General features: G+C 39.2%; 1 protein-coding gene across 4 annotated transcripts in view; it reads left to right on the top strand.

Moving 5' to 3' along the window:
- Positions 1-256: 256 nt before the first annotated feature.
- The window catches only part of ITCH (itchy E3 ubiquitin protein ligase), a 63,879-nt gene continuing 45,270 nt past the window's right edge, over positions 257-18,865 (top strand). For 2 of the 4 annotated variants that reach the window (XM_075769042.1, XM_075769041.1), the window contains exon 1: positions 15,106-15,167. In XM_075769042.1, coding sequence (XP_075625157.1) covers positions 15,129-15,167 — 39 coding nt within the window. In that variant the 5' untranslated portion in view covers positions 15,106-15,128. Of the gene's footprint in view, positions 349-15,105; positions 15,168-18,865 lie in introns of those variants that run through there. The other 2 variants (XM_075769043.1, XM_075769044.1) reach the window with 2 other exon arrangements.

Below are 18,865 nucleotides of genomic sequence, written 5' to 3'. Positions count from 1 at the left end.
AACCGAGTGCTATTGCGAAACGTTCACGTGAGCTTAGCGTCAAAGCCCAGGCACACAAACCGCAGCCACGGGCTAACCGGAGAGGAAACACCGCCAGCCAGACCGACTCACCACAACCCGGCCCGGCTCGTCCCTCACTGCCAGGCGGCCCCTCCGGCCGCCGTGAGCATGCGCGGCGCCTGGCGCGGAGCACGCCGGGACTTGTAGTCACTGCGCGCCTGTGGCTGGTGAGAGACTCGGCGCGTGCGCAGATCCCGCCCGACTTTGTAAAGTCGCTGGCTCAGGTTGGGCTCGGACCGGCTGCCATCTTGGCCGAGGGACGGAGGAGCTGCTACGCCGCTGTGCCCGGTGAGGGGAGCGGGAGTCCGCGCTGCGGACAGGGCGGAAGGAGGAGGAGGAGGCGGTAGCGGTGGGGACGGGACCCCGCGGGGCGCGGCACGGCGGCCCCGCCGCTCTCCTCGGCTCCAGGCGGCCGTGGCGCGGTGGCGGAGGCAAGGGGGCGCGGGGGACCCCGGCGGGCGTAGGCCTGGCTTCTTGAGGGGCTTCTGGCCCCTGGGAGGGCCTCGCTGACGGAGGCCCTTCCCGCCGCGCTGCCTCCCCGGGCCCCAGCGGGGGCAGCTCTTGGGTCGGGGACCGGGCTTGGGACAGCAGCGTCGCTCCTTCTCCGGGGCACGGGGCGGCGATCCTTGGGACCCCGGCGCTCCCTTGCGAGGGCTGCCTGGCCCCGCCGCCCCTTCTCCAGCGCTGCCGGCCTGCGCTGAGGAGCCCTGTCTCCGCTCCGGGCAGGTTAGGGGCACCTGCCCGGACCCCGGCGTGGGGTGCCCGTTTCCCCCAAGCTCTGCATCGCTTGTTCCAGTTGTCCCCAGCAGTATTTGCTTCCCGTCCCCGGTCGGACCCTGCCATTCTTTCCACGCTCCTTCTCGCTGAGATCAGCCCCTAAACCTTCGCCCTCGCAGGGCCTTGGGGATTCGCTCCCGTCAGAGGCTTTGCTTTCCGGCAGCCCTTCCACAGCACAGCCCTCTTTGTATTTAGCCCTCTCTGAGGAGTGTCCCCCCGCTGTCCAGATTAGGCGGCTGCTACTGCTGCAGCCGCTTTACGAGGGGTTCGCTGCCTTTGTCTCGTCAGGGTACAGCCATGCCTTGAAGTAATGTTTCCTAGCCATAAAGCATGACTACACTGGAGATGTATACTGAATTGTGTTCCCTCTTGTAAACATAGCAGAATGGCAACGCTGGTGCCACCGCTCTATTTTGGAAACACGGGCAAGTTCTATCTCTTAACCCTCCCGGTTCCAAATGTCTTTGACCTTGTGTGGCAATAGTATCCAAATAAAAGCAGTGTTTGAGGATGTCTTTATCTAATTGGCTTTGATATCCAAGAATTCAGCTTGTTTTAATAGCTGTAATTTGTGATGTTAAATTGACAAAAGAACTTCAGATCTGTGTGTGATGCAGAGAGAAAGGTGGGTGTAGCATTTGGGATATCTGTTGTCATTTGTGTGGCATCCTTTACCCTTGAAGTTTTGGAAGATATCTCCTGCAAAACTTGGCTTTATAGCTCAGTTAGAATTGAAGAAATCAGAAACCAGGGTATTTTAGACCGTCTTTTTCCCAATATATTATTATTTATTTTAGTGAGTTTCTCATTGTTTTGTTTAGTCTCTGCTACCCTGCCACTCATCCTTTTCAAAGAGAAAAGGAGAGAAATCTGGACTGATATTTGTAAGAAGGCAGTCCGTGTCAGGAGAATGACAGTAGATCTAGCTATTGCTTGCTTGTATTTACCTGAAAAAAAGGCATACATGTTTAAGAATGAAACATGCACTGCAAACTGCCTTTGGTTCTGAAGATTTTAATACTTTAAAAAAATCTTGTTTGAAAGAACAAATTGAAATTCTTTTCTCTCTTCTTACAGCGAAAGTCCAAAGCAGTTCAAATTTAATTACAGTTACGTTGCTCTTTGCTACAGCTCTTTAAATCTGAATTTGGTCTAGTGTGCGTTCTTAGTTGTGGTTTGGCTGACAGTTTTAATCACTACACTGAATGCAAGCACCTCCAAGTGATCATTGGATAATATGTGGCATTCTGATTCAAAGTGATTTTTCCTGTCTTTAAAACAAAGAACTGGTACAGTACATGTGAAAGGTGATGTTGCAGTGGAAAATAACTGAGACTTCTAAGTGCTAACTTTGAAAGCTTCTTACAGATTAAACAGTTATTTTGGGGCTTAAGGGAGATTGAGAGAAGATTATTTACATGAATTTATTAGTTAAGCAGCATCACCTCATTTTCTTACCTTGATTTTCTTTCCCTTAAAGTTTTGTTTCTTCTGTGGTGAAACAGTCCTGAAATATGAAGTTGTCTTGTTTCTTTGTTTCTAAGTTTCAAAATGGTTTGGGGAAGTTAACTACAGAATAAATAAGCTAATAGAAAGGTAGTAAAGTAGCATGATGTTCCTCTTGTAGAGTTTAAATTAATCATTGTTTCTAAGAAAGCTTGCCTTAGGACTGCTTGAAAAATACGTTTCTTGAGAGATTTACAAAATAAATTAATTTTCTTCTGTTTTACAACATATGCAGTAGATAAGTTGCTTCTCAACAGCATTGTGACTGTCAGTCAATGATAGCATCTAAACAAATATCTTTTGTAAATTTAAGCTGTTTAAGCAAAGTGGTAAATATATTCAACTGTAGTGAAATACTTTTCATGTTGCAGCAAAACCAATTTGATTTCTACTTAAAAGCAAGGAAAAGAGTCTGTAGGGTTAGAGCAGAAGAAAAACCCCTTGCAAATGGTAATGGTGAAGCTTCTGGGAGTGCTGTCACTGATGCTGTTTATTTTTAAGTCTTTCTGTTTGGCCATACAGTTATGTTCATGTAATGTTCTAATTTTTGTCAGTCTGCTGTACTTATATGTAATTGAAGGAACTACTTTGTGCCCTTACACCTAAGGAAAGCAAATACATGTGCATAACCTAGAGGAGAATATTTGCCTCGGCTGCTTACTGTAACCGTATTTTGCTCAGCTATTAGAAGGGCTTTGAAGTGTGTGCTTGGCTCAGAAGAGGAAGTAGACGAGCTATGATTATAGTCTAGGTTGGGAGTATTCTGTTTTTCTAGATATTCACTTTTTGCTGTCTCATAAATTGAGTGTTTTTAAAGGTTTTAGGCAATCCTTCTTGGGCTTGGTTTGACTGTTACCTGAGCTAATTCTGTGTCCACATTTTGGAGAGGGAAACGTAGTTGTTTTTCTTCATCCCTCTCATCTGAAGAATAAAGCAATAAGGACTTGAGCATTTTCTCTAAGTGACTGGCATTCAGGTTTACTTATTGTAGTGCGGAGTTTTTGCAGTTGAAGGATTGATCTTTTTCTTCATAAGAATTGCAAATTACACTTAATAGAAATGAAAGGATTGTAACAAACTAGGGAAGAGCATTTTAAAGAAACCAAGGCCCTGTTTCATGTGACCAGCTCTTCAGTTATGCCTGGAATTTCTACTTTTACTATACTGGGGCATAGAACAAACTCCTTGGTAAAACAAGGGCAGATTTTTTTTTTTCTCCCCTCTGAGGAACCACGATACTAGATCTTGTTACGCTGGTTATTCAAATCATTTTTTAAAACTTGGCAGTATGTTAATATGCTGGGGGTTTTTTTTATAAAAAAAGTTTTATTACAGTCCTTCCATTTAGAAACTGATAATGCCTGCCTTCCACCCACCTGCCTGAGCTATTCTAAACTGTGCTGGTAGGAGAGGCCTATTGTTTCAGTCATGAACAGAACTACTTACATGTTTGCATTTAGATCATTGATTTTGAAGTTCAGAGCTTAGACTCAAATGGTATTGTTGTTGAGCAAGAAAAGGCCTATTCTCTTCAGGTGGATTGTTAAAGTTTTATTGTGTGGAACCCTGTTTCTAATCCAGAAGAAGTGAAAGTTAGGTGACTTACCTTTTACCTGAAATGTGCAGATCTCGGGTTTTGGATGGGGTAAGTCATGACGTGGAAGCTGGAGCTTTCAAGAAGAGGGTGTTATTATCAGCATCTATCAAATCTTTATGCTCTGTTTTCTGTTCTTTATAGGTCTAGCTTTTTGTCAAGGGTAGCCTTAGCCTTTAGTCATACTTTCTCTCTCAGAATTAGCTAGATATCTGGTAATCTTTTTAAAGTTTAATACTAAGGAAAAGAAAGATCAGTGAAGGTTGAAAGTGATCTTAATTAGAAAAAGACATGGTAAAGACATCTATAATCTGGTTCTGATTTACTAATTCATCAAATGGATAGCCATTTGCAGTGAAACATCCATCAATAATATAAAATTTGCAAGTGGAAGCATATTCATTTACTTAAAAATAAAACGGGCTCTTTGATTCTTTCAGTTTCATGTGATCATGATGGAGCTTTTGCCTGTGCAAGTCATTCATAAGTGGTTACTGCCCTTTTTAGCTTTGCCTCGTCCAGTACAGTGAAAAAAGCTAAGGAAGACTAGATGCTGAGCAAGTTGAAGAGTATGTACTGAGACATAGAAGAGTGGATTGTGTTCATTTTTAACGTGCTTTTGGTCAGTATCCATCCTTAGTGCCTGCTCCTATTCCCAGTGCTATCTGTCTTTTAATTATGTATTAATGATCATTACTCTTGCTTGACAGTTAGAGTGGTCAGATATCCAAATATTTATTTCTTCACTACTGGTTTCATAAACATTTGAATGTTTTTCTTACTGCTGTAAATATAGAATTTCAGATACTAGGTAAAAAAAATGTGGCGATTAATATACAAAAATGTTCATAAGACAATAATGTGTTTGGTCTAATCTTTAACCAGGCTTGCTAATTTCTGTGAAAGTGATGAGCTGCATATTTTCACTAGATGTTACCTGAAGTTGAACACCCTTTCTATTCAAGTTAAGACCTCCTGGGGTGATCCTACCCATGAAGGGCACTTCACTCTGCAAATGAAGTGAGAAGAAAGAAAATGCAGGAGTTTAGAAGATAAAAAGTAACAATGTGATACCGACTTGTTTTTTTGTATAAGGATAGCAAAGCTGCTTCTGTTCTTAAATGTGTGGGATTCATCCAGTGCATGTGTCATCATCAGTAACACAATCTTCAATGCAGCTTCTTGTTCCAGCTGTTTGAAGGGGAATAATGTGTATAATGGTAACAGGAAAGAAGAGGGAAATGCTGAAGGTTTAGGAAAATGCTCTGACTGCCTCGCTCTACATTAAAAATGTTTCCATAGCTAACCAAACTAAACAGCTGTTACCTGTGTTTTCAGGGGTTTTTTTTTTACATTGTGTTATTTAGTAAATACTGGCCATGTGTAACATTTCTAATTCTATGTAAGTGTTCATCACCTAAAGAGACAGAGGAAAACTTATGATCAATGGGCAGTACTTCTGCAGATAATTAGCATACTCCATTTGGTGCTTGTTAAATTGAGTTTACCAGTAAGACATTAGAATATCTTTTTTTATCTTTGTGCTCTATATTAGAATGACCAATTTCCAGAGCAATGCTACATTTGTTAAACATTTGCCTGAACCAAATGTAGTTCAGGTCAATGAATAAGCTATCACAAGGCAACGGTGTTCTCACTGTTGTTCTTCTTGTGCACCCATTGAATCAATGTATTTAACCCCTGTACTGAAATCTAGTTTGGGCCAATGCATTTTGCTCTGTGTGGGAACCTGTTGACTTTGCCGGTGGTTTATTTAGGTATTCTCAACGGTTTAAAGGTTTTAAACATAATCCTGCGAGGTGTGGCATATCATTACTTTTTTCTTTCCCTTTCTTTCTGCCCCTCATCAGCCCCTCGGAACTTTAAGACTTTTATGGCATTAGTGACAATTTGAGTTATTACAGCAAAAGATAGCATTTAAGACTTAAAAAAAAATAATCTTGCTTTCACCTGGGATGTGAATGTCTGAACAAAATAATACTGTCCTGATGGTGATGTTAGAGGTGAAAATGCTTTCAGACTAATGTGTGTTCACTTCAAAGCTGTGAACTTCCCAGTGAACTGTACATTTGAGTGTAGAAGATACCAACAAAATGAAATTCACAGTTAAGTGTGGAGGATGTGGGAGTTGAGAGGTGAAGGACTTTGTAGACAGTAATAATAGGGATAGGATCTATTATGAGAGAAAGCCTGTGCCACACCTGGGATTTTTTTGCTTTTTGAAATTTAACTTCCTATTTTTAAAATAGTAAATTTTGTATTTTGTACTTCTGCCTTCATGACTTGTAACTAAATGCAGTAAGGTTCTTATATATTACAAACTAAATTTAAAAAAAAAATGTCTGAACAAAATTGAGAACAACAATTGTCAGAACTCCTTGTGTGACTTAGACTCAGGGTTTGTATCTGGAAGAATGCTTTGGTGATTAAGAAGGTCATTAGATAGTACTATAACCCTATGGGCCTATACTTTTACGCCAGTATGTGAGTACCTTTTCAGTTTGCCACGTAATGCATGGACAGGTAAGTGGTGAAGGCATGTATGTATGGTGTAATTAGTGTGTTCACACTGAATTACACTCCTTCTATAGAATACTTTGCCAGGGCATTAAAAAAAAAATAATGTTTTGCAGTTATCAGGGGGCCTAGGCTTTTTTTTTTCCCCCCTGAAGATTTACTGAATTTAAACAGGTCAGTCAGTGTCAATTTAGTACAAGAATTGGCACAAAGATAGCGAAGGACTGTGTGACTGGAGGAATGTAAAGGGGAGTGTGGGGCCGCTCTGTCAGCAGTATCAAGCTGCCAGAGTGGAACTCACTGTCTGCACTCCCCTGATAGCTGCAGCAGCTGTCTTTCCATCACTCTTACTGTACAGTTACCTCTGGCTCACTGTCAAGTTTTAGTTTAGGAGACGGTTCTAAGCTTCTTCACAGGCCTGTGGGCTTTAAGTTGTATCCCTACAGAATGGTGATTCCATTGAAATTGAAGGGTGCAATTAATGTTTGTTGTTAGCCAATAATCTGGTTCTTTCTTTAAATGTGCAATTGTCAGTTCTCCATACATAAGATCTAGGACGTAAAGACTGGAACTTTGATTCAAGGATTTTATTTATTACTACAGTTGGTAGTTTTGGGTAATCCAAGATTTCAGAAGAGAAATCTACTTTATATTCTGATAAAGGGCAAAAGGGTTTTAGGGCAGTCCCACAAAAAAAAGTTAAAAGTAAGTTCTGAAAATATTGAAATAGTGTTGCAGTTCTAAGACATCTTTTTCCTATAGATTCTGTTTTAATTTTTAGAGAGGCATGAGCTGGAATGTAGCAAGCAGTTGCATTTTGCAGAGTTGGGATGGTTTTGTTGTCCACTCCTGGCTATGCTTTCATGTTGCCATCTGGTCACTCACAAAAGATTGCTAGGAAGTAGGTGATGGACTTCTGTTGCAATTAGAAAACATTAAGATGATTCCTCTGGAACTCAAGATTTTGCTTGCAGTAGTTTTTAGTTTTTAAAAAGACAGTGACCCACAGTAGGTGTTCAGATGCCTCAATGTTTACTTAAATAATCTCAAATTACTATTTTTTTTTCAGAAATTCTCATTTCTATTAGATCTTTTGGATTTGTGTACTTCAGTAAGGTATATTTTAGGTTGGAAAGATGCAACCTTTATTTCTAGCTGCTATTGAATTTAGCACACAGGAATAATACTTCATTTTGTTGCAAATACTAGATTTCCAGTTCTAGTTTCTTTGATTATTTGTAATGCTTAAAAGTATTCGGAGAAGCAGCTTATTTTTCTTATGGGGCAATATATATATATTCATACCTTAGTAACTAGTTAACTATAAGAATTTCAGTGCATTGGCGACTGTAGTTCTTGTTCTTACAGCTGAATCAAAGTTAATCAAGAGGAACTGTGTCTTATACCATCTAATTTGCTAAAGCAAGTACAAGCAGCAAGTGACAAAGAACTTTCTTTTTCAAGAGATTACAAATAATCAGCAAATTTCAGATTTGTGGTTGTCACTGGTAGTACAGAATGATTCATCGTTTCTTTGATGAGCCTTGCCAGGTTGAATTGCAGATCTGTGCAGTCTGTTTTGATTTGGTTTATTGCTCAGATACCTACAGTGACAATCTGTTCAGCAAGCTACTTTTTGTCAGGTGATATAATTTGTCGTTATCTTTCTACTGATACTTCCATGGGCCTTTTTATCTGTGTTCTGGGGAGGAAAGAAACTGAGGTGTATCTGGGGCTCTCTTCATTGTTATACCCCCGGAGGGAGGTACCTTTATACATGTGTGACCCTTCATCAGTGCTGTTGAACGCTCTTAAAACAAGGTGTGTTGTGTGCTGTGTAGTTCTGTACAGAACATACTAAATAATCATGTTTAGATTAATGTATATACCAGCTTTTGAAAAACCTATCTGCTAGATTTAAGTCTTCCAGGTGACAGGATCTGGTTTTGGTTCTGGGTTTATAGACTGCTAGTAAACAACAGCCTTTCAAAAGGCTACTTTTAAAAACATTCTTTAAAACAACTATAATAATGGGTGAAGTTGTCATTCTTAGTAATGAATACAGATAATAGTGTAATCTAACAGTCAAGCTTTCTGGTTTCTTTTTTCCGTTCCCCCCAGAGTTAAAAACTTCATGTAGGCTTGTTTGAATAAGAGTGTCTATGAACCATTGATAATGAAATGTAGCGCTGTGAATGGAATGGGGAAATATGTTGAAGCAAGCACTGAGCTGTAAACAAGAAGAAAAACTAATGACTGGAGATTATGAAATCCTCTGTAGATGCTGTTCTCTGTTAATAACTGAATATATAACTGCTTCTAAAGTGACTTGTTTAAAAGCTGCATGGTGGATGGTGAAACATAACGTGGTGGCCTTGTATTTTGTTTTACTGTGAGAATTTGTAATACAGACATTGTTTCTTACTGACATTCAAAAGTAATGCCTTTGAAATATATTTAAAAATAGCTGTAATACAAAATCATTAGTTTTCTTCTGATGCCAAATCATAAAATAACCAAATTACTTAAAGCTCAAATAATTCTTAAACATATCTACTAATATCAGTCTTTTATCTCTCTTCCCATGAGCATCAAATTAAGTTCTGCGGTTTCTGAAATTTGCTCATGAAGGCTAATGGTTTCCGCCTTTTTAATTGGAAAATAACATAAACCAGTAATCTGAATTGTGATGCTATGTGGGTATTTCTGTTATAATGAGGTAGGGGAGCTAAATGTATATACTGGGAACTGTGAAATGAGTGAAAGTTAGTGGATATCTTAAAACCGTAAGGCTAAAGTAGTAGAACAGCACATTGATGTGAATTTATCAGCTTGATATGCAGCTATATTACGCCTCCACGATCAAGTTACCTGTATATATCATTAGGATTTTTGGAAGCATCATTTTTGTTTGGTTTTAGTATCGTAAGTGACACTCCATTGCCATTCTTTCCCACTGAGGTTTGGATTACTTTCTATAGATACCTAGGAGAAACCTTTAGAAACTTTTAGAGGATCAACATCCTTTAAGTGACAGTCCAGCCCAAATTTGTTATACACGAGATATTTTTAATGTAAAGTAGAGTAATTTGATTGGAAGTACTGCAGAGATTGGAACAGAGGCTTTGTGGATGTGTGGGAGAAATACAGAGCAACGTATAGGGGTAACTGTCCAGATTTGCTCTGGAAATTTATCATTGTATGAGTTAAAATTAAGGAAATTCTTAAATGTGTGAACAGTTGGACACCTGCCAATAGCAAAGTAAAATGTCATCTTGAATAAACAGAGTATCAGCCATGATATTCAATGACTTCCCCATCTCTGATTTTATACAAATAATAAAGGGATACCAAAGGTTCCAAGGCAGTGATATGTGAATGTTTTATGAAGTTTCTTATTAGGACAAAAGAAAATTAAAATAAGCCTGGAAAGCAGTGTGCTTATGAAGTGTACAGTAGCATTCTTTCTGTTAGGACAGCTGAACTTGGCCTTTCTTTTTGCATGTTTTTCAATTTCATGTTACCTGAGTGTCACTAATTGAAGCTAGCTAACACTTTGGTATGTACAGTCTTGGACATTTTGTGGACGATTGACTCAAGCTGTATTGCATTGTTCTTTATAATAGAAAGCAGCAATAAGTAAATTGAAGTAGTTTTTAAGAGAAAAAATACCTAGTGTAGGCTAGTCCATTGAATTTTAATATAGGACTTGGGAAGAGCTGTAGAAATTAAAGTAGGTGGCACTCAAGATGAAGATTACTGAACCTGAAGAAGGTGCACGCTGCCTTATGCAGCCTGTGCCTTTCTAGTCAAACTAGTAAAACTGAAGCTGTAATCAATAACTGGGCACTGAAAGGGAATCTCAATTTGAAAACAAAATTAAAAAAAAATCTATATAACCAACTTGATAGAAGTCTCTTTAGAGGACGAATCTGCTACAAGACAGAGACCTAAAGAGAACAAGCGGGAAGAACAGGACCAGTACAGCAGGAATTATTGAGTTTGTTTTAGGGAAGTCAAAGAATCGCAGAATGATTGAGGTTAGAAGGGACTTCTGGACATTGTCTGGTCCAAACCCATCTGCTTAAAGCAGGGCCAGTTAGAGCAGTCACTGACATGTTCTTTTGGGTCTGGAATATCTCTGAGGATGGTGACTTAACCTCTCTTGGCAAGCTTCTCTACTATTCAACCACCTCACAGTAAAATAAATAACTAAATCCCCTAGATTTAAGTGGAATTACCCGCATTTTAATTTGTACGCACTGTCTCTTGTCCCATCACTGAGCACTGCTGGGGAGAGTCTGGCTTCATCTTTTTTTTTAATGCTTTATACATCCTTCAGGTATTTATACACACTAATAAGATCCTGCCAAGCGTTCTCTTTTCCAGGCTTAACAGTTCTAGTTCTCTCAGCCTCTCCCCATATGTCGTATTCCAATCATATGTCATCTCTGTGGCCCCTTTGCTGGTGTCACTTCAGTATGTCTGTGTCACTCTTCATTTGGGGAGCCCAGAACTAGACACAGTAGCATGCCAGATGTGATCTCACTGGTGTTGACTAGAGGGGAAGGACCACCTTCCTCATTCTGCTCGTGACGCTTTTCCTAATGCAGCCCAGTATGTTGGCAACCTTTTTTTTTTTTTTTTTTTTTCTTCCTGCAAGGAAGTATTGCTAGCTCGTGTTGCAACAGAAGCAATGTTTTCTGCAAAGTTGCTTTCTGTCCAGCTGCCCCCCAGCCTTTACTGGTGTGTGGGTTTATTCCTCCCCAGGTGCAGAACTTTGCACTTTCCTTTGTGGAACTTTTGTTTCATCAGTGTATTTGCTGAGAGTGAGCTTGGTCCCCTTGTCCAGGTCATAAATTAAGAAGTTAAACAGTATTGGCCAAGTATGTACCACTGGGGTACAGCACTTATGACTGGCCTCTAACTTGACTGTGTACTGCTGATCACAACCCTTTGAGCCTCACAGTTCAGCCAGGTTTTCAGTCCACCCCATAGTCCTCTGTCTGGCCCATACTTCATCATCTTGTGTGTGACGATGCTACAGGAGACACTGTCAAAGGTGATCAGCATCTGCTGCTGTCTTCTCAACTACCAAGTCATCTTGTCAGAGAAAGCTGTCAGGTTTGTCAAAAATGATTTCCCCTTCATAAATCCATGCTGACTAATCCAAATCACCTTCTTGTCCATAATATGCTTGGAAATGACTTCTCTGTGAATTTGCTCCCTGACATTCCCTGGGATTGAGATGAGACTGACCAGCTTGTAGTTTCTTGGATCATCCTTCTTGCTCTTTTGAAGGAAGGAGTCACTGAATGGAGTTGAGAGACCTTTTCACTTTTACATGGTACAGTATGGGCTTCACTGAGCTCAATCATCACTTCAGAGATTTATCAGAAATTTCAGTTTTGATGAATTATTTTCTCTAGCACATAGAATGAATGGGAAAAGAAACTTCAGTTTTACTGCATCTCTATAGATGCTTAATACCTCTTGACATTTATCCTTGTAAAAAGAAACATTTGTATTTACACACATAGTGGTACTCAGTGACTGGTCTTCCTTCCATGTGAAACAAGTAGTTCTGTGGTCCAGCTCATTGCTTAGGCCTCAGAGAAACAGTCAGTTGCCCTGTTTGAAGACACAAATACTTTGTGCTTTATGACAGTGGTTTTTTTTTAAACCTACAGCATTAACATTCAAGTTAAATAATACATGCTTTAAATGCAATCTCAATCTATTTGACTAAAAAGATCCTTATTATTTACTTAATTTTAACTGCTGTGGTTGTGTCTTTCCAGGAGTTTTGCAGAAACAATTATCTAGCCTAGATTTTGTGCAGAAGAAGGAAAAAAGCAGATCTATTCTAATGATGGAGAGTGGGAAACTTTGGAATTTCCCTTTTTAATAAAGGAAAATGTTCTGTGAAAGAATCCCCTGTGAAATTATCAAAGGAGAGTGAAAGGTAGAAGTCTTGAAACAAAGTGACTGAGTATACTTATGCATGAAAATACCTATATCCACATTAACAGAATTAAAGTAATGCAAAAGAATGAGCTTGAGTCAGTGGACATAACTTAGACCTGTGGAGGTTTTCCATACAGCCAGAATGCATACCAGAGAGGAATAGGGGAAGGGGAAACAGGGAATGCATCTGCATTAGTGTTTTAATTTGGAAATGAATCCCCTGATTGTTCTCACAGACTGCACTTTGATTCGACTTGTGAAATGAGCTTGGATCAAGGAAGCTGAATTGCTTTTGCATGAAACTAAACTGGAAGCTGCAGTCCAACTGGTGTGGGGCTGTGGGATCAAAGTAGAGCTGTTCCAAAATAGAACTCCAGAAATTTATACAATGTTGGTGTTGGGTCTACGCAGCTGTTTTACTTTCTTGCTGCACTGTTGTTACATTGCACTGATAGTTACATTTGCTGATAGCTACAGCAAATCAGATTAAGGAAGGTACAGCAAGAGTTCAAAGACCATAATCACTGGAAAAAGGCTGTTGTCATTCTAAAAGATGCCATAAGAAAAAAGAGGCAGTTTGACTGCAGTATTTCTGAAAGGTGTGTGCAAGGAGTTTTTAGAAAAATTAGAGTACAGGAGGTGAAAAATTGTTCTGTAACAAAATAGGAATCTGTTTTGGCAAGTACTTCCCTCAGTGAAGCATAGAAGCTGTAAGACAACACTATAAGCTAATACAAGCTAAAAGGGAATAAACCTATTTTTAAATACAACTTTTAGAATGGAATTATTTAAATTTTCCTTGAATGTGTACAATATGAACAAGTGTAGAAAATGAAGAAGCAGTAAAAGTCTTCAAGATGAAAAAAGAAACAAAAAAGAAACCTAGATTGATAGAAGCGTTTATATGGATTTTTATTAATAAAAGGTGCAGGGAAAGACATATCCTAAGGTGTTAAAGGAATAGCTATTACATTCACTAAACTCAGAATTATTTTTAGAAAACAGTGAGATAGAGAATGCTTCAGAAGGAATTAGCTTAGAAGCTCCTTCTCAGTCTTTCAATTGAGAACCATATGAAATGAATGTAAAACATATACTGGAAGAATTATTACACTTCTAAGATTTAAGTCATGTAACAAAATAAATCTTGTCATATAAAATGCTTTTTTTAGAACTATGAGATTTGCACTCCGGATTTAATAAAGCAGTTTGTTTTATGGTTTGCATGAAGTCCTAAAAGAAATAAATTATCTAGACCGAGAAATCTCTTAAGAAATGGAAGCTGGTTTGTAATTGAACTTGATTGGAAGGTGGCTGCTTAGGGTAGAAGAGGCAGTTGTCTTTGGAGCTCACCTGTTTCACTTTATTCACTCTATGTCTATATATTATTGCAAATATCAAGAGGAGTAAAATTTCTAAGGAATGCATCTTTAGGTAACTTCATATTTTTATTTTCATGTTAAATATGTTTTGTTTCTCTTGATGTGTTATAGTAGCAGTATGGCAGGGATTTACGAAAGGTCTGAAATGTTAGGAACGTAAGGCATTTGTGCATGTTTGTGTGTTAGGAAAATAGGGTATACATTTGAGTCACTTTGTTGTTACTGTATCTGGAAACTTGAATATCTATTGAGATACTTTTATTACAACTTGTATCTTGCTACTGCTTTAGTGTACTGAACATTTTTACGAGAGGATGAGCAGCTTGGTCTGACTTTGAAGTTGGGAGGGTATTGAGCAGGATGACCTCCAGAGGTCCTTTCCAACTGAATTATGGGGTGGTTCTATTAACAAAACAAAAAAAAAAGGGGGGGGGGGGGGGGATTAGAAAGTAATTCATAGAAGTGTGTTCTCATTTTAAGATACCCTTGTTTCCTCATGTGCTCTTTTAGTAACACATTTTCATTTATGTTATTTTCAGATAATTTTTAGATAGATTTTTTTTTTAAATGCATAGTGTAGGGGGGAACAAAAATATATATAGGAAGGTTCTGAGAGATAAGATTTAAATGCTGCTTGACAGTTGTTTAGAATATGTTCAGACATGCCTGAGAGTAAAACCAAGCAAACTTTTCTCATCCTGTGTGAAATTTTTCACAAGACTTTGCACCACGACTTTAAAGTCACTGGCTATTCTGTGTATTTTGTCTCCCTGTCCTTAATTTCCTGGCAACTTCATAACAGGCAAAATTTTGGTTTTTGTGGTGTATTTTTTATCTTTTTCAAGTTTTGTTCATGTGTTTTATGTGAAATAACTTTTAATCCTTGAATATGTTTGTTTTAAATGTGGAAAGGTGAATTTGTGTTTTTCCTGACTATTTCTACTAACTTTTTGCATTTCAGGAGAACTGTCAAAACTGCAAAAAGATAGGTAAAAGGGAGGTGATTTGAAATACCTTTTCCAGGCAATCATCAGTTAATAGATTACAAGTAAGAAAATTGCTTAAAGGGGATAAATAACTTATGATTTTGACTTAATATTTTTTCTGTGAGTGATCACATTAAGATTGTTTCATTGACCTAATTAAAAATTAGTTAAATAACATGAATAAGTAGCTTATGGCTTGTGGGTTTGTGTGACCATCTCTTCACTACTGTGTCACGTAGCTGAAGCAGTGATAAGCGGAGGCCTCCAGATAATTCTTTCCTTCCCCTTTCCATAGCAACAGGCAGGAAGAGACTTTGGATGAAGTTTTTCAGAAGATTTCCTTTTCATGCGTTCACAGTAAGGTCTAAACCAACCTGTTGCTAAGGCCAACATTAGTATTTGACTGAGATGCTCAAGACTAGGATTTTGCTTTGTAGGAAACTCTCTTAGCCTCAGAGCCAGCTGAAGTGTAAACATAGCTATAGGGCTAAATGATATTTTATAGGACAGTCAGAACAAAAAATATTGCTGCTTTTGGTAACTCTTTTTGTAACTATCTTAGACTTCTCTTCAATGCTTCTTTATGCTCAAAGTTGTCCTTTGTGATAAAATTTGAGTGGTGTTGAGAAACGTCATGTCTGAATTACAAAACAAATGCATGTATTTCTACAGTTAGGGTACAATCTGATTTAGGTAAACGGCAACCTAAAATGTAGAGTATGGTGTTTATGAAACAGCTGCAAATCAAAGACAGCACTAAATGCTTTCAGATATTTGTTCAACATACTGTTGGTGCACAGTTTAACAGTGACTGCTTGTAACTATCTGGCCACACTATCTGCTTTTCCCTGGGGAAAATTCTCTTCCAAGGTTACCACTGGAAAATGTTATACTCTCTATGTACTTTCTTTTTACAAACCTGGAAATATAACACTGTTGGGTTTTAAAAGTGAAATATAAAAGGGTTTTTTAGCCATCAGGGCTCTGTCAATACATGTCTGTTAATTACATTGCTTCACTCTTTGTAACTGTATTTCCTTCCTCTCTGAGGAAGGATGTCCCTAAAGTTACAGTACAGATTATTTTTTTTAAGCTGTATTTCCGCAAGGCTTCATATATGACATGGTTCACAGTGTAAGGAAGTGGAAGAATTAAGAGGGAAAGCTGTAACTAATTTCTACAAGATGTGAGACTTCTAATTGCTAAAACTTGATGCCTTTTTGTTAGAGATCTGTAATAACAGTCTAACAGTCCTAATAACAGGAATTGTGTAAGGTCAGAGGAACTTTGGTATTTAGAGGTATTTCCCTGTCAAAGAGGAATATTGCTCATTCTGAAAAGTTGGTTCACTATATAGTCAATCACCCCCAGTTCTGGAACTTTCACCTCTTCAGAGCATCAAATCTCTGATCATAGTACTGTCAGCTCATAGGTTTCAGATGGTGAGTTTAATTTGTATGTTGAAAGCTGAACTTCCTTTAAACCATCCTAAAAGAAATGTGATGCAACTGAAATGTGATGGTCCCAGTAGACCAGTGTGATGGGTTAACTATGGCTGGCTGCCAGGTGCCCACCAAACCCCACTCACTCTCCCTCCTCAGCAGGAGGGAGAATGTAAGATTGAAAAAGCTCGTTAGTTGAGATAAGGATGTGGAGATCACTTACCAGTTACTATCATGTGCAAAACAGACTTGACCTGGGGAAGATTAATTTACTCCCAATTAAAAAGAGTAGGATAGTAAGAAATAAAAACAAAACTAAAAACATCCTCCACCTTTTTTTCCAGGCTCAACTTCACTCATTCATTCCTAACTCTTCTACCTCCTCCCACCCCGAGTGGCACAGGGGAATAGGGAATGGAGGTTGTGGTTAGTTCATAACACTTTGTATCTGCCAGTCCTTTGTCCTCACACTTTTAGTGTGCTCCAGCATGGGATCCCTTCCTTGGAATACAGTCCTTCACAAACTTCTGCAATGTGGGTCCTCGCACGGGCTGCAGTTCTTCAAGAATTGTTCCAGCACGGGTTCCTTTTAATGTGGTGCTGTCCTTCAGGAACACACTCCTCCAGTATGGGTCCTCCATGGGCCACAGGTCCTGCCAGAAAACCTGCTTCCACATGGGCTCCTCTCCACGGGCTGCAGCTCCTGCCAGGAACCTACTCCTATGTGGGCTCTGCACAGGCTGCAGCTTCCTTCAGGGCACATTCACCTGCTCCAGCTTGGGGTCCTCCATGGGCTGCAGGTAGATATCTGCTCTAGCATGGTCCTCCATGGGCTGCAGGGAAATCACTGCTCTGTTGCCTTAAGCACCTCCTCCCCCTCCTTCTTCACTGACCTTGGTGTTTGCAGAGTTGTCTCTCACATTTTCTCACTCTTCTCTCACACGGCTGCTGCACAGTGGTTTTTACCTTTTCTTAAATATGTTGTCACAGAGACGCTACCAGCATCGCTGATGGGTTCAGCTTTCACTGGCAGTGGGTCTGTTTTGGAGCCAGCTGGAGCTGGTTCTGTCCAACATGGGCACAACCCCTGGTCTCTTCTCACAGTGGCCACCCCTGCAGCCCACCTTGCCCTGTAAATCCAGTACAACCACCTACTATGGAGACAGATTTGCGGCAAATTTGATTAAGTGTCTTTGACAAATTAAGTAAAAAGGTTCTGTATTCGTACCTTTAGGGATTTGTTACTCCATCAAGAAAAGGCAACCAACAGTGATTGTAAAATCTTGATCTATAGGCTAAGCTTCCAGAAGAGGGGACCTAGGAAAATAGTTTTGCCCCTCATGAAATGGATAAAAGAGCACAAACCCTTATAAACAATCTTTTACTTTGTGAGTGTATTGTCAGCCTGTGATAACACCTGGATATTTTCAACCATAAAAGGAATAGGCTTGAATATCTGGTTTCTTGAATGAAAGGCAATTTGTCTTGCTCCTCGCAAAGCAAGGTAACTGCTTACCTTCCAGTCCACAAGTTGTAACGTCGTTCTGGTTGTGTGCTACCACTGAAAAATTTTCCTGAAACCTCATCAGAGAAGTAGACCAGGTTGGATGGAGCTTTGGGCAACCCAGTCTAGTGGAGAGTGTCCCTGCCCATGGCAGGGGGTTGGAACCAGATGGTCTTTAAGGTCCCTTCCAACCCAAACCATTCTGTGATTCTGATAAGTATTAAGATGAAACATAGTTGTAAGTCAATGCAGTTTTGTGTTGAAACTATATTATTACAAAAGATTTTTTAAAAAAGAGTTTTAAAGGCCAAAATTTATTTCTAAAAGCAGTGGTTTGTAAAATGCAGGAGTTAATCCAGTTAATACCAGTAGATCCAGCAGTTTAAAAATCTGTTTAACAGTGTTGTAACTACCACGAACTTAGTTTCACTGTCTGCTCCTCTGTCTTCCTAATACCAGTTTAATTCTCTCTACTGTGGGTTAACATGCATGCTGAGTTTAATATATTTTGTTTTCCAATGGTGGTATTTAAGAACCAGCTGGTTTAAGTATTGCTCTATTTCTAAGATTACAGCAGTGAACCAGTTTTAGCTTAGTGGTTTGCATATATGAATTGTTGTCCTCTTTGAAATGGATTGTACCATGAGAAGGAAATGGCTGAAATAAAAATAGTCTATCTCTTTGTTTTCACAAATGGTTTTAATTATCTCATGCAGCTCCGCAGTGGTTTTTCTTGCCAGACCTTTTGGAATCAAGGCATATGAAGTTCATGTACACTTTTGTCTTTTTTTCCCCTCTTTGAGCATTTCTTAAAAGTTAGTAAAAGCTAACATCCTTTTAGTTAGGAAGGAAATTCATTAGCAAGTTATCTGAGTTGGTGGCAAAGCCTGTTTTGTCCCTTTTATACCGCCTGCCACAGTTTTAGTCTACAACTTGTGGCTGGGGAATTACTGATGTACTACTGAAAGGGGAAAAAACTGCCAAGCTACATGATTTTTTTTCTTTGAATTTTGTATATTGCAATACTGTGTCTTTACATGTCGTCTTTTTCAATTCTTTTATTCAGTATCAAATACTATATGTATGTAGAAAAAAGTCATATGAAATAT

Source organism: Balearica regulorum, chromosome 16, assembly GCF_011004875.1.
Source record: "Balearica regulorum gibbericeps isolate bBalReg1 chromosome 16, bBalReg1.pri, whole genome shotgun sequence".
NCBI lineage: Eukaryota > Metazoa > Chordata > Aves > Gruiformes > Gruidae > Balearica > Balearica regulorum.
The sequence above is the reverse complement of the archived record's forward strand: the minus strand, read 5'-3'. Positions and strand labels throughout refer to the sequence as shown.